Here is a 13,010-nt window from a genome sequence, read left to right on the forward strand (position 1 = left end):
TCAGTGGACTCTCGCTCTCTCTAACTAAAGAGAGGCGCCCATTACCTGGGATACCCTCACTCTAGGTGAGACTCACGTTTTCCCTCGAACCAGGAAACGCGAGTATGTTCCCCCGCTCTAAGCGGACCCTTACCGGGCTATTCCTCATGTGAGCTGAATTTTCCGCTCTAGGCGGACCCCACTTACCTCGGGGCTTACCGGTACCGTTCGCGCAGGGCTCCAACCAGGAACGGGACTGCAGTTCCCGGGTTTCTGCACCACTTGTCGCGCGGCCTTGCATGCAAGAACGACGCGACCACTGGTTGGTTTTCTGCGCAGCTCTTTATTGTTCTCTTACATCCGTCTTCTCTCCATCTTCTCTCCCCCAAGGCCCCTGCTCTTAGCTTATAAGTCCCAGGGCTTCCAACCATGGGGTGCCACATGTGTACTGCCCATTGGTCCAGGTATGCGGAAGCAATGCATTAGCCCAAGCCTTGGCCATATATGGAGTTGTTTACTCCAGGAGCACTCACCCCTTGAGGGGGTGGAAGGCGGAAACCGGCACCATCCTAGGGCACAGCTACACGCAGCTCCCTACACACAGGAACTCTTGCAGCAACTCTGCAAAGGCCTGTGGCTGTCGCATTAATATTATTATTCCTTAGTTACCTCAGACTGATCAGGCCCACAATCTCCCAAACAAGTGAATGGCAAAGGCTTAAATAAAAGAGGCAAGTGGTTGATTTGGGAGTCCAAGAGGTTCAAAACCCTTGAACAGAATTCAGCATTCTTTGGGGGCTAAGACGACATTCCTGGGCATCCCATATTTATTTGGTTTTGAAACACAAGAGAGAGGAGAGGGGCCAGTCAGATAGCTCAGTGGACTAAGCACCTGCTTAGGCAAGCACAAGGACAGGGGTTCGATTCCCTGCACCACATACTGTGCCGGTCCCACCCCCAAGCACTCTGAGCTGGCAGCCGCAGAGTCCAGGTATGGAGACACATACCTGTAATCCCAGAGCTGGGGAGGCTGGAAATAGGATCACTATGAGTCTGAGCTGCGCAGTGAGACCCTGTATCAAATACATTAACAAAATAAAATAAAGGACTGTCACACACACACACACACACACACACACACACACACACACACGGGGTGTGCTGAGTCAGCGATTGAGACTGGGCGTGGTGGCACATGCCTGTAATCCCAGCTCTTGGGAGGCTGTAAACAGGCGGATCACTGCAAGTCTGATCTAGTAGCAAGACCCTGAACACCCTGTAGACCCTTCCCTAAAATACAGAAAAATAAATAAATAAAAACAAAATAAAAAGGAGAGAAAAAGATACTGAAGAAAACATGAAAATCTTAGCAAGGTCTTGGGAGATATTTTCCCAAGTAGTAAATTATATCAATCAGGAGGACTACCTTTCTTTCGGTTGACATTTAGTGTCTCCTTTTAGTTTATTGGAGTTAGAGCCACATGTCCTCAGCTGTGGCCTGCTCTTGTCCCTTGAGGCATCGTGGCTCCACAGGCCACTGCAGGCCTCGGGGACCAGTGACTCACAGAGGCTCCCTGACGGTGAGTCTGCTGCCTGTCTCCAGACAAGGGGCGCAGGCCCGGAACAGACTCACGGGTAGACATGGAAAGCCAGGTGGGTAATTCTGAATCCTGCTCAGAGCCGCTTCGTAGTGGTCTCTATTGTACTGCAACATCTCCATTTGTTTGGTGAACTGTCCAGAGGAAGGCAGGCCGGCCCAGGGCTGAGGCCAGGGAGCAGAGGAGCTGCGCTTCGGTCCCAGCTCTGACCCCTCCTCCGCTGTGCATGTGCTGCCCCTCGAAGCAGCCACGTCCCCCAAGGAGAGGTCTCATCGGCAAGAAACGCATTTGGCTGGTGTTAAGGAATCTCCGTCAGCATTTCGAGTGGCAGGAAGGCTGGGAGGTTGGTCTCTGTGAGCCCAGGGCGGTGTATTTTTCCCCTCTTAGAACCAGGGCCAAAATAACATCTAAGATGCTATTAAGTGGGCAAAAATGCCATCCAGGGTGAGGCCTGGGGCCATGCTGAGCTGGAGAAGTGAAAACGGCAGTGTGACAGCAACAGGAAAGGACCCTCCTGGCCAGGGTGAGTGACTGCAGGGCTGGGGGGGGGGGAGGCCGCCACCCCCCAGGCAGGGCTGTGGTTTCACTGCCGCTAGTCTGAGAGGAAGGCCCTGGGTAGCGAATGGTGTGAGGGAAGGGGGCAGGACAGAGCAGAGACGGCAGCAGCGTGCGGCCCTATGTCCACTGTCTGCTCTAGGTCACTGGTCTTCCTGTGCTCACAGCCAAGGGAGCGCTGAACTTCACTCAGTCACAAGCAGCACAGTACAGCTTTTTGAAAGTATGGTCTCTGGCCCTGGAGCCTCAATCTTGCCTTAGAATTTATAGAAATGTAAATCATCAGAAACAGCAAAAATTAGTCTTCTCAAATACTGGTGGCCTGCACTGGTTTCCAGTTTAGCTGTTTTCTGAATAGGCAGCTCTCCTAGGGGTAGGACACGTGGGTCACTGGGGATTTAAGGATTATTTGCCAATTCTCCAGTGCAGTGGTTTTCAAAGCGCGCTGCCTGGACCAGCAGCAGCCACACCAGGGCACTTGTCAGAAGTGCAAAGTCAAGCGTGCACCGCGGACCTCCAGAGTCAGCGGCACCCGGGCGTGGGCCAACAATCTGCGCTTTCAAGCCCCCTGATGACTCTGAGGCACATCCGAGTTGGAGACCTGGGACCTGGGACCACCAGTCCCTCACAGGGGCAGGGCATGCTCCTGGAGCCCGGGCATGTGAACTCTAAGATGAGCTCAAGGCGGGCTGGAGGAGGCAGTGGATCCCCCAAGAAAAGGTGCACAGAGGGGACTGGCAGTGATAAACATGGCCGCAGGGTGTGGGTGCAGGAAGCAGGTCACAGAGGTGCAAAGACTATAGTCAAAGGCCACCTTCTGTCAAAGTTCAGGGTGGGAGACAGACGAGCAGTGCCTTCTACACCTTCAGAGGTGGTGGCACTGCAGGGCACTGCTCAGATGGAGGTGGCGGAGTCCATCAGCCTTGGTGTGCACCCGCACTCTTGTAGTCTATCTTTTCTTCTTGCTCTTCTGATTCATCCTTCCAGCAATAACCCCTACGGGTACCAGGTGTCATTGGTAAGGTTGGGACAGGAGAGGCTGGTGTGACGGACTGCACAGTTCTTCCCTCTCAGGCTCAGCCTGGAACAGAGGCAAGAACATGAGTGAAGAGCATCAGTGGCAAGGTTAATGCTTTACACCCTGTTTATAGCAGCGCGACTCATAAGAGCTGAATCCTGGAAGCAGCCTGTGCACCCACCAACAGGAGGATGGGTAAAGCAGTAGCTATGTACAGAGCTGCTCTGCTGTAAAGAAGGATCCACCTGAGGGGCCGGGGCGATGGCTCAGTAGAATAAGTGCTTGCCGGGCAAGCACAAGAGCCTGAGTTCAATTTCTGGACGTTAAAAAAAAAAAAAAAAAAAAAAAGGATGCACTTGAGACCAGAATGTGAAGTGAAATAAGTAAGACACGCAAGTGTAAACAGTGCCTGGTTTCTTATATGAGAAACCCAAAGTACATGTAACGAGCAAACAAAAGCTGGATAATAGGCGACCGGGAGCTAGATAGATCTTTTGCAAAAGGGAAGAGATCAAGAGATGGTGGAATGGGAGAGGAAGAGGATGTAAGAAGAATGAGGGTGTGTGTGTGTGTGTGTGTGTGTGTGTGTGTGTACCAACTCCCCGTGATGAATGTAATCATTATGTACTGCAAACATGCACAAAGAAAAGTTTAAGAAAAGACTGAGTTAAGAAGAATGTTAACGTTAGCGGCAGCGTGACTGCAGGGTTGCAGCCTTGTGTGTTAAGGACTTTTGTCAAGGCCAGGTGTGTTCAGCAAGTGAACACTGGGACGTCACTGGGAGCAGCGCTACAAGGAAGGCAGGGATATGGTGGGCAAATCCTCCATGCGCTAGGCACCCACAAGCGTCTTGTGTCTTATTTATTTAACCCTCACAAAACCCCAGTGACCTGGGAGAGTGAGGAGCACGCTAAAACGTTTGGGATTATCCTGAGGCCGTCCTGGGGGTGTGCTGAGGAGCCAAGGGCCTGGGCATGATGAGTCTCACTTCTGACAGCCCCTGAGAGTTGCTTGAGGAATTCATTCCAGGAAACAGCGAGCCCACAGCCCCACCCAGGTGAGCGGCGCAGGTCTTGAGCTCTGGTCTCGCGGAGGGCTGCAGCTGTGTGTTGACAACACCTCTCCTGCCACAGAAGTCGGGGATCTGTGTTGAGGTGCATCGAAAATGTTGTGATGACCTGACTCTAATATTGGCGTGTTGCTTTCCTTTTAGGGATGTCCAAGTCACGGGTGAGTGTCTTTTCTCTTGCGCTTACTTGCGTTTCATGAACGGCATGATCTGCTCTGCTCCTGCATGCTTGCCTCTGGGCCCCGCCCACTTACTGAACACGTATTGCGCGCCTGTGTATCCGTGTGAGAGAGCTCCTCTCTTTAGGAAATGCTGCATGTTTCCTGCTCAGACTAGTGCTAAAACTAGTTGCTTGATTACCCTGCTACCTCTATGTGAACAAGTGCTGTAAAGGAATAAAGATTTTAACCCGAGATGCTGCCTCTGGCTGGTCGCTAGGAAGCTGCTCAGTGTGCCTGGCCGCTTTGCACGCCACTGGCACTAGCTTGTGAGTGCGGACCAGAGACAGCAGATTCCAGCCTCCTGTGTCTCTCTTTCTGCCAGACTTGCATTGGTTACCCCCTGAGCATCTTCTTCATCGTGGTCAATGAGTTCTGTGAGAGATTCTCCTACTATGGAATGAGAGGTAACTGTTAGCCACCTGGCCCTCTGGGTGAAGGGCGCTGTGGCCGCAGCCTGTCCTAACTCTGTGCCCCTCCTCCTCCACCTGCGCTCTGCCGGAAGCACTGCTGGTCCTGTACTTCCGAAACTTCATCGGCTGGGATGACAACCTGTCCACCGCCATCTACCACACGTTCGTCGCCCTCTGCTACCTGACGCCAATCCTCGGGGCTCTGATTGCAGACTCTTGGCTGGGGAAGTTCAAGTGAGTGGTGGGGACTTCTCATTAGCAAGTCAAAATGCAAATGTACATTGTAAGGTCTGGGATGGTGGACTTGGGGAATGAAGAACCGAGAAACATAAGCTCTTAGGAGAGCATTTGGGTTCTGTTTTGCTAACATCATACCCCATAAGGCCTAACAGCACCTGGCATCTAACAACATCAATGCAATTACATAACGTCGTATCTTGAAATAGTGGCAGAGACCCTACTATTCATGATGAAAGCAAGAAAAAAAGATGCTGCATATCCTGCCTCTGAGAGCTCACATTGCTCAAAAGGAAGAAGGTGGAGCTTCTTCCAGGCCTTAAGACTGGCAAAGGCAGGGCAAGGGTTTTCACTGTCTCCAAAGAAGCCTATAAAAATAACCAGTGAGTGTTCCTGGCCAACTATTGCTACCAACCATAAGACTGGTAACTTTCTACTTAAATTTATGACATTAATTTCTAAAAATAAATAAATTAACAAAAAATGAGTCTTTTGACAACTTGAAACATGAAGAAAGTCTTTCTCCTGATCCTCTGGCCAAAGCTTTGCTCTGCACCTGTGTGCCGTGCCATTCTGAGAGTTTCCAGATTTACCCACATTGTAGAAACAAGTTCATTCATGATTGGGCTCTTGTTTTGAAGGACAAGGGATAGAAAGTGGATAGCCATGGCAGTTAACCAAGATTCCCTGCACCTTTTCCAACACAGGACAATTATATGGCTCTCCATCGTGTACACCATAGGACAAGGAGTCATCTCAATAAGCTCGATTAATGACCTCACAGACCATGACCACGATGGAGTCCCCAACAAAATGCCCGTGCACGTGTGAGTTGGTTTCCCTAGGTGTCTGGCTCTTGCTCTCATGTCTCATCTTGTTCCTGCAATGTCGCCCTTACTGGAGAGGGTTGTGCCCTTACTCAGCAGCGGAGTAAAGGAGGCTGGTGACAACGTTGGTCTTCCTCATGATGTGTGGTCAGTGGAGGGTATCTGTGTCCTCCGTGGGTTTCCATAGGGTCCACAGCTCTTGTTGACCTCAGACCTTAACACCATGCAGTCTCCTCAAACCCTGGGACCTTTGGTTTTTCCCTGTGTACCACATACCTGCTCCTGTTTCAGTGACTGAGTGCATAAACCTTTGGTCCAGCCATCTGTTTGGGGCTATTGAAGATGAGAAGTGCAGACAAGTGTTCCTCTGCTGGGTTCCCTTCCTTCCCTATAGCCTGGCCTCAGACACTCATTATGAACATTGATCTTTCCTCTTCTTGTTCATCACCTCCATGATACCTGAGCAAGCCAGGCCACAGGCTTGGGATTGCATTTGAAACTTGAGTCTGTACCAATGTTTTTGGCCCAGAACAAGGCCTTGACACCTTGCCTCGGTGGCCAAAGGAAGTATTTGTGAGGGAAACAACACTGAACACAGCGGATGACTCAAATACCAGAGGCTGAACCCAAGAAATGACCTTGGGAAAATTGGCTTCTTAAGAACATGGACTTTGCTGGGTGTGGTGACACATGTTCGTAATTGTAGCACTCTGGGAGGCTGAGGCAGGAGGATTGCGGGTTGAAGGCCAGCCTGCTAACTTAGCAAGACCCTGTCTCAAAATCTAAGTAAACAAACAAACTGATCATGAACTTGGAGACGGATGATGTTCAAATCCAGCAGTGCCTTCAGGTAGTCATGTGATCTTGGCAAGTCTAACTCCCTTTGCCTCAGTTTCTCCACTTACTGTAGTCCCACCTCAGCTGGGATTGCTGAAGACAAGTGCAGGAGAATACCCGGAAGACTCCCTGGTAATCAGCGGGCACTCATGAGATACGGGCTGCTTATGCTTCCTTCCCTGGGGTTGATATGGGACCAGGCCTGGAATTCTCACCAGAGTAAATGGGATGTAATGTTCAACTCATCAGGTTTCTGTTGACTTTAAAATACTTAGAGTATTTTACTTAGAGTGACCACTTCAGACATGAGACACAAGAGGAGCTGAGGCCAGTCAGTGCAGGAAGACGGACTCAGGAAGCATGCCATCTAAACTATGTTTTATAGTTTCTTTTTTGCTTTTTGCGCTTTTTTTATTTTTTATTTTTTTATTTTTGTCCTGGCAATTGAACCCAGCACCTTCCCACTGAGCTACATCCCAGCTCTTTTATTTTTTAATTGGAGACATGGTCTCACTAAGTTGCCCAGGCTGGGCTCAAACTGGCGGTCCTGCTGTGTCAGCCTCCCAGAGTGCCTGTATTATAGGCTCGCACCACCATGCCTGGGTTTAGTATTTTTACCTGATTAGCCACCCAGAAGATGTAAGATAGGTATTTGTAAGGCCTAAAATGTATAGTACCTGTCAGAACCTCACACAGGGCACCAAATCTCAGGTTAGACACCAAGGAGCGACCAGGACCACTGGACAGACAGCATTGAAGCACATAGTGATATCTTTATTTCAGATTGGGTGCAGCTTGGTCAAGGCTGAGAAGGCCACTGACCACAAACAAAGGAAGAGAACATGCTTTATAGACTAGCTTAGGTAGGAGAGGGCTGTTTCACTGAGCAAGATAGAAAACTTGAAGTTCCTCAGGGCTCATGGCGGGGTCTGGTGCCTTTTTCAGGTGAGGGAAGCAGAGGGTGACAGTGATAGTCTGCTGATTTACATGTCACTCTCTAGAGTCACAGCGTTTCCTGTAAGCCCGAGAGCCTGGCCCAGGAGCCATCCTGATTAGCAGATTTATTTCAGTCTCTCAGGTTGAGTGAGTCCGGAGCTTCCTGCTTGAAGAGTGGTGGCCTGTAGTTTTCTCCTCAGGTTGGGAGAGGTCTAACTGTGAGCACCTAACAGTACTCAACTGCAAACTTAGTAAAGCTACAAAAAGACAAAGGATAAATACGATGATTTTATTTTCAGTTCAGGATATAAAACACAGATAATCTAGAAAATACAAAAGTAAGATAAATCACCCTTCATCCTACCATCTGGACATAATAATGAATCTTTTGTTTCTTTTTGCTTTTCTGTCCTTTGTAAACAAATTAAGACCATACTGCGTAACCTGATATTCTACTCTGCAATGAAATCATGATTTCCATGGACAGTTAATGACTGCCAGGAGTCTAGTTCCATTGCATAATACAATGTTTGCATTTGGTCACTGATTTTTTGTGCATGTGTGTTGGAGACCAAACCTAGGCCTTGTGCATGCTAAGCATATACTCTACTTCTGAGCTACAGCCCCAGCTGCTTAATTATTGTTTCATTCACACATTCTTCTACTGGAAATGATATGGCTACAAAATACCTCTAGTCTTTGTTCACATAATGACACATTGCTTTCAGATTTCTAGATGATGAATTAGTAGACAAGGGTAAAGGCTCTAGCTAAGCCTCATGAGTTCAACTTTTCAGTCAGCTCTCAGATTGCGGTCCTGAGAATTATTTTCTTGTCGAGTCTGTGTCCGTCCCCCATGTTTACAGCTGTCCTCTGTCCTCTGAGGAACAGAGGAAGGCTCCTGTGACTAAGGACCTACCTGCAGCCTGCTCCTCTCCCCAGGGCACTGTCCATGATTGGCCTGATCCTGATCGCTCTCGGCACGGGAGGAATCAAGCCGTGTGTGTCTGCCTTTGGTGGTGATCAGTTTGAGGAGGGCCAGGTAAGTGTGTAACCTCTGGGAATCAGACCCCGTGGACACAGAGCCCGGTCTCCATTCTGTTGGGGGGCACTTGAAAGTGAGACCCCAACCAAAGCCAGGTCAGGTGTCAGTGCTACCTGCTTAGAAGAAATGGAGCCCAGATCATCAGATTCTAACTTTATGCTTTCCATCACAGGAAAAACAAAGGAACAGATTTTTTTCCATCTTTTATTTGGCCATTAATGCTGGAAGTTTGCTCTCGACCATCATCACTCCCATCCTCAGAGGTGAGGAACATCTGAAAGGGTTTCTCTTTTTCACTTGTGAAGAAGGTGTTCAGGAAAGGAGGTCAGGTCACTGTGGCTTTGGCTCGTCCCCACCCTCACAGAGCTTAGCTGTCCTGCACTGGGGTGAACCGCCAAAACATGAGCTGCTTTTCTTCCAGCTTTTACACCCCTTCCTGATCTTATCTGAACCCCTGGTCCCATTCCCCACTGGAGAGTTTTGGTCATCGCTAGTACAGACACTGATCTCTCTAGTTTTTCATTAGTGCACAATCTGTGTTCGGGGTAAGAAATAAGAGTCAGGAAGGTTGCATGGGCACAAGGCCCAGCGGGCTCCGACTGACACTTCAGCTTTTAGCTCTGCTCCCCACTGATGTTTGAGCGGGCAGAAGAAGCCAGTGAGCAAGGTTTTGTCCTTTGCTTTCCTCACATCTCAAGCATTCTGGAAGCACCACCCAGAGCAAGAGAATGAGGCCGTAAATATACACAACTGTCAACAGCACTCAGATCTTTGATCTGCTCACTTCCATTGAGTGTCGGTGAATTTCTACCATATTTCTCTGAAATATGGTTCTTATCTTAGTTTTTGCTCCAAAAGATGCAGAGTTTGGCTTATTTTCAAGGCATATTTTATTTTTTCATGTACAATAATCTCCATTTATTCATGTAACGAAATCTACATTATCCAACAGAGTCATTCATCCTCCTCTCAAACATTGTCATAACTCTGTAAACCCCAAATTCTGGCCTGAACTTCTTACAGCTCTATTCCTTGTAGCCATTGGCGCCAGTCTTTCTTGTCCAGCAATAGAGCTGTCTCTAACCAAGTGTATCTTGTCCATGTAGCCTGCTTGCGGCACACTGGCAAAATAGCTGCCAGTGAATTTATACCATGAATTCTTCACCCATGTCATGACCTCTTGCCAGCCGGGCTTTGCAAAGTTTCTGGTAAATCAAGTGTTAACTGAAAACTATTAAAAGATAGGAGTGGCAACAAAAGTGGTGACAATTAAGAATAATGGTCCAGCTAGGCATGGTGGCACACACCTGTAATCCCAGCACTCAGGAGGCTGAAGCAGGAGGATCACTTCAAGTTTGAGACCAGCCTGGGCTACAAAGTGAGCTCAAAGCAATTCAAAGCCAGCCTGAACTGCATAATGAAACCCTGTCTTAAAAAAAGAGTAATGGTCCACACAAAACAACAAAAAAAATTGCAGGCACCAAAATTCAGAAAACATCCCTTTCCACAAGTGCATTACTTATATCTGTTACAACAGATGACATACTGAATCATGATGGTTTGTATTGGACACAACCACATCTGTTCATTATCAAGTGCATGTGTCATTTCTATAGTGCGTCTGTATTCGGATTGGTCATTCAGCAATAAATCTCAAGTTCCTCAGTTTATGTAGGTGTGCACCTCTCATCCAAAGGTGTCTGATTGGGTATTTACAAATACTGTACTTAATTATAATTTAAAGTATCATTTATTTTAAGTATTAAGATCAATAATATTTATGTTTAGTTATACATGAATATTCTTTTACAATTTCGTACATCTGTCCTCTGCTGCAGCAGGCATACGAAATGTGTCCATCTAGCTAATGATCTTAATTGAGGCTTATTACAGGGGTAGGGCTTATCCATCACAAGCATCCTGAAAAGCCTTATTTTCTCATGAGATCTTATTTTCAAGGAAGTACAGTATGGGGAAGGGAAAGTCTGGCATTATTTGGGATAACTTAACAAAGGCATGGTATCCTCATTGAAATCAAATGAAGTCATGCAATAAGATATTTTATAAGAATTCATACATTTCTACTTAGTAGCTTGAAAATGACAGACACGGAATCTCCCTTCCAACTTTCTAATTAATGAGAGAACTAGGGGCCGGGGAGATGGCTCAGTAGAATAAGTGCTTCCCTGGCAAGCGTAAGGGCCTGAGTTCAATCCCCAGTTCCACAAAAAAAAAAAAAAGAGAACGAGAACTAGAAAGTTGTTAATCAGTTCAAATAAGGGTTTTTTTCCAACAGAGATCTTCACACTTTATAGGAGGAATTATTTTGTATTGTCGTGAATGGGAATCATTTGCATGTCTATCAACAGAAAATCTTTTCCCACGGGTAACCTTCTGCCTCTACAGAAATGTGAAATGGTTACCAAAGACAAGACAAGATCCCTGAAGGGTCAGATCATTCCTGTGGGCTCCAGCAGCCGACTAAAAGGGTTCCCAGTCATCCCTGTTGCCCTCGCAAAGCCTTACGGTTTTCCTACCAGCACTAGGACTTCAAAGCTAAAAGAACGCTTGGAGGTCGCCAGGCTATGGCCTATAGGCCGAATCCTGAAAACCGGACAAGGACATTGAGCTAGTTGCTGTTTCCGACTGCTTCCCCTACAAAGGCAGAGCTGAGCATTCATTATTAAGGCCACATGGCTCCCAAGTCTAAAATTCTGGACTTCCACAGAAAATAGTTGTCAACCTCTGCCTGAACTAATTATTACTTGATTATCACACATACAGGAATATGAATGTTCATTTTCCAGTGTGTGTTTGCTTTTATTTACTGAGGTCCATATATGTACTCAAATTATTGCATTTTGGTTATATTTATTTAGGAAATCCACAGAATAGGACCTATCTAGGATCACACATCTATTTAGAAGTTAAGATTGAACTGAGCTCCATCTCCTGCTCTTTCTACTATCATGCTGTTCTGCTCAGCGGCAATGACATCATTTAGACAAATCAAGAGGTGGTAAACGTTAAGCAAAAACAGCGTATAATTACCAGGGCATTACTAATACCATAATGAATGTGAATCTTGTCATTTCTCCCCAGTTCAACAATGTGGAATTTACAGTCAACAAGCTTGTTACCCCCTGGCCTTTGGGGTTCCTGCTGCTCTCATGGCTGTGTCCCTAAGTAAGTAGAAATCAGATTAATGGAAGCCTTTGGCCAAGTCAGACCTTATGTTAATTATGGTGACTAAGTTTTTAAAGTCTAAATAACAAGTTGTAATAACAAAATAGAGTGAAGAGTTAGGTGCTAACCACCCTGTCTCCTAGAGAAAAGAAAGTGAGGACTTACAAGAAAAGGAATCAGCTGAACTGGACATTTACAGGCCGAGTGCCATAGAACTTTAGGCAGATGAAGGTGCAGGCGGTAGAGTCTGTAGGGCAGCTGAGCATGTGCCTGGAAGCTTTTGTTCTTAGCAACATTTCTTCCCTAGATCTTGTTTTCAGGAATGGCAACCTGGCTCAGCTGCCCCTGAAATACTTCCGATGCTTATTTCCGTTTCCATCCCCACCAGCCCAAATGACTCTGCTAGAACCCCTTCCCTCGGAAGGCACCCGGCGCATGTCAGACGCATTCACTCGCACGTTCTTTGCACTGGATTTTGAGGAAAAGTGAAGTTTCTACCTGGGAAGGTCTGGCTTGGAGGGTGGCAGCGCAAGCACACAGCCCCGTGGCCACCTCATATCTTTGCAGCCCTTCCACTCTGGTGACCCAGCTGTGAGCAATGGCATCACTTTCTCCAGTTTTGTTTTCAGATTTTGCTAGTGGCAAACAGGCCCAGTTTTTTGTTTATTTGGTTGGTTTGGTTTGGTTTTCCCAACAGGCCCAAGTTTTGTCTCTCGCTCGTGTTGTAGCTATTTGGCTTTGTTCCCATGTTCATGGAAGAGCACATTGTTGTCCTCTTTTCAGTATGTCCCTTCCCTTCCATAATTCTTCAAAGACTGCTACACTCCCCTAAAGGCTCATGTGTGGTTCTTCTCTTTAATTCCGGGTGACAAACAGCATTTTTAAAGCTCCTGTTTCGCCAGACAATGTAGTATGCACCGTAGGTAAATTCTTATTTAGTCTGCATGTCAATCTTAAAGTTCTTCTTATGGAAGAATTGAGAACAGACAAAAATCTTATACATCAACACCACCTCTAGGAACTCCTGTGTCTGAATTAGGTTGCAGTTTATCAAAAGCTGAAAGACTCCCCAGGGTGTTGGCACACACATCT

At 47.2% G+C, this 13,010-nt stretch overlaps 1 protein-coding gene across 1 annotated transcript in view; it reads left to right on the forward strand.

Annotated features, from left to right (window-relative positions):
* The window catches only part of Slc15a1 (solute carrier family 15 member 1), a 60,236-nt gene that overhangs the window by 18,527 nt on the left and 28,699 nt on the right, over positions 1–13,010 (forward strand). The window contains exons 2-9 of the mRNA XM_012514743.2: positions 4,364–4,380; positions 4,763–4,844; positions 4,943–5,084; positions 5,795–5,914; positions 8,630–8,729; positions 8,905–8,995; positions 11,835–11,918; positions 12,821–12,837. Of these exons, the coding sequence (XP_012370197.2) occupies positions 4,364–4,380; positions 4,763–4,844; positions 4,943–5,084; positions 5,795–5,914; positions 8,630–8,729; positions 8,905–8,995; positions 11,835–11,918; positions 12,821–12,837 (653 nt within the window). The remainder of the gene's footprint in view (positions 1–4,363; positions 4,381–4,762; positions 4,845–4,942; positions 5,085–5,794; positions 5,915–8,629; positions 8,730–8,904; positions 8,996–11,834; positions 11,919–12,820; positions 12,838–13,010) is intronic.

This window comes from Octodon degus, unplaced genomic scaffold (assembly GCF_000260255.1).
Source record: "Octodon degus isolate 3935 unplaced genomic scaffold, OctDeg1.0 scaffold00039, whole genome shotgun sequence".
In the NCBI taxonomy this organism is placed as follows: Eukaryota; Metazoa; Chordata; class Mammalia; order Rodentia; family Octodontidae; genus Octodon; species Octodon degus.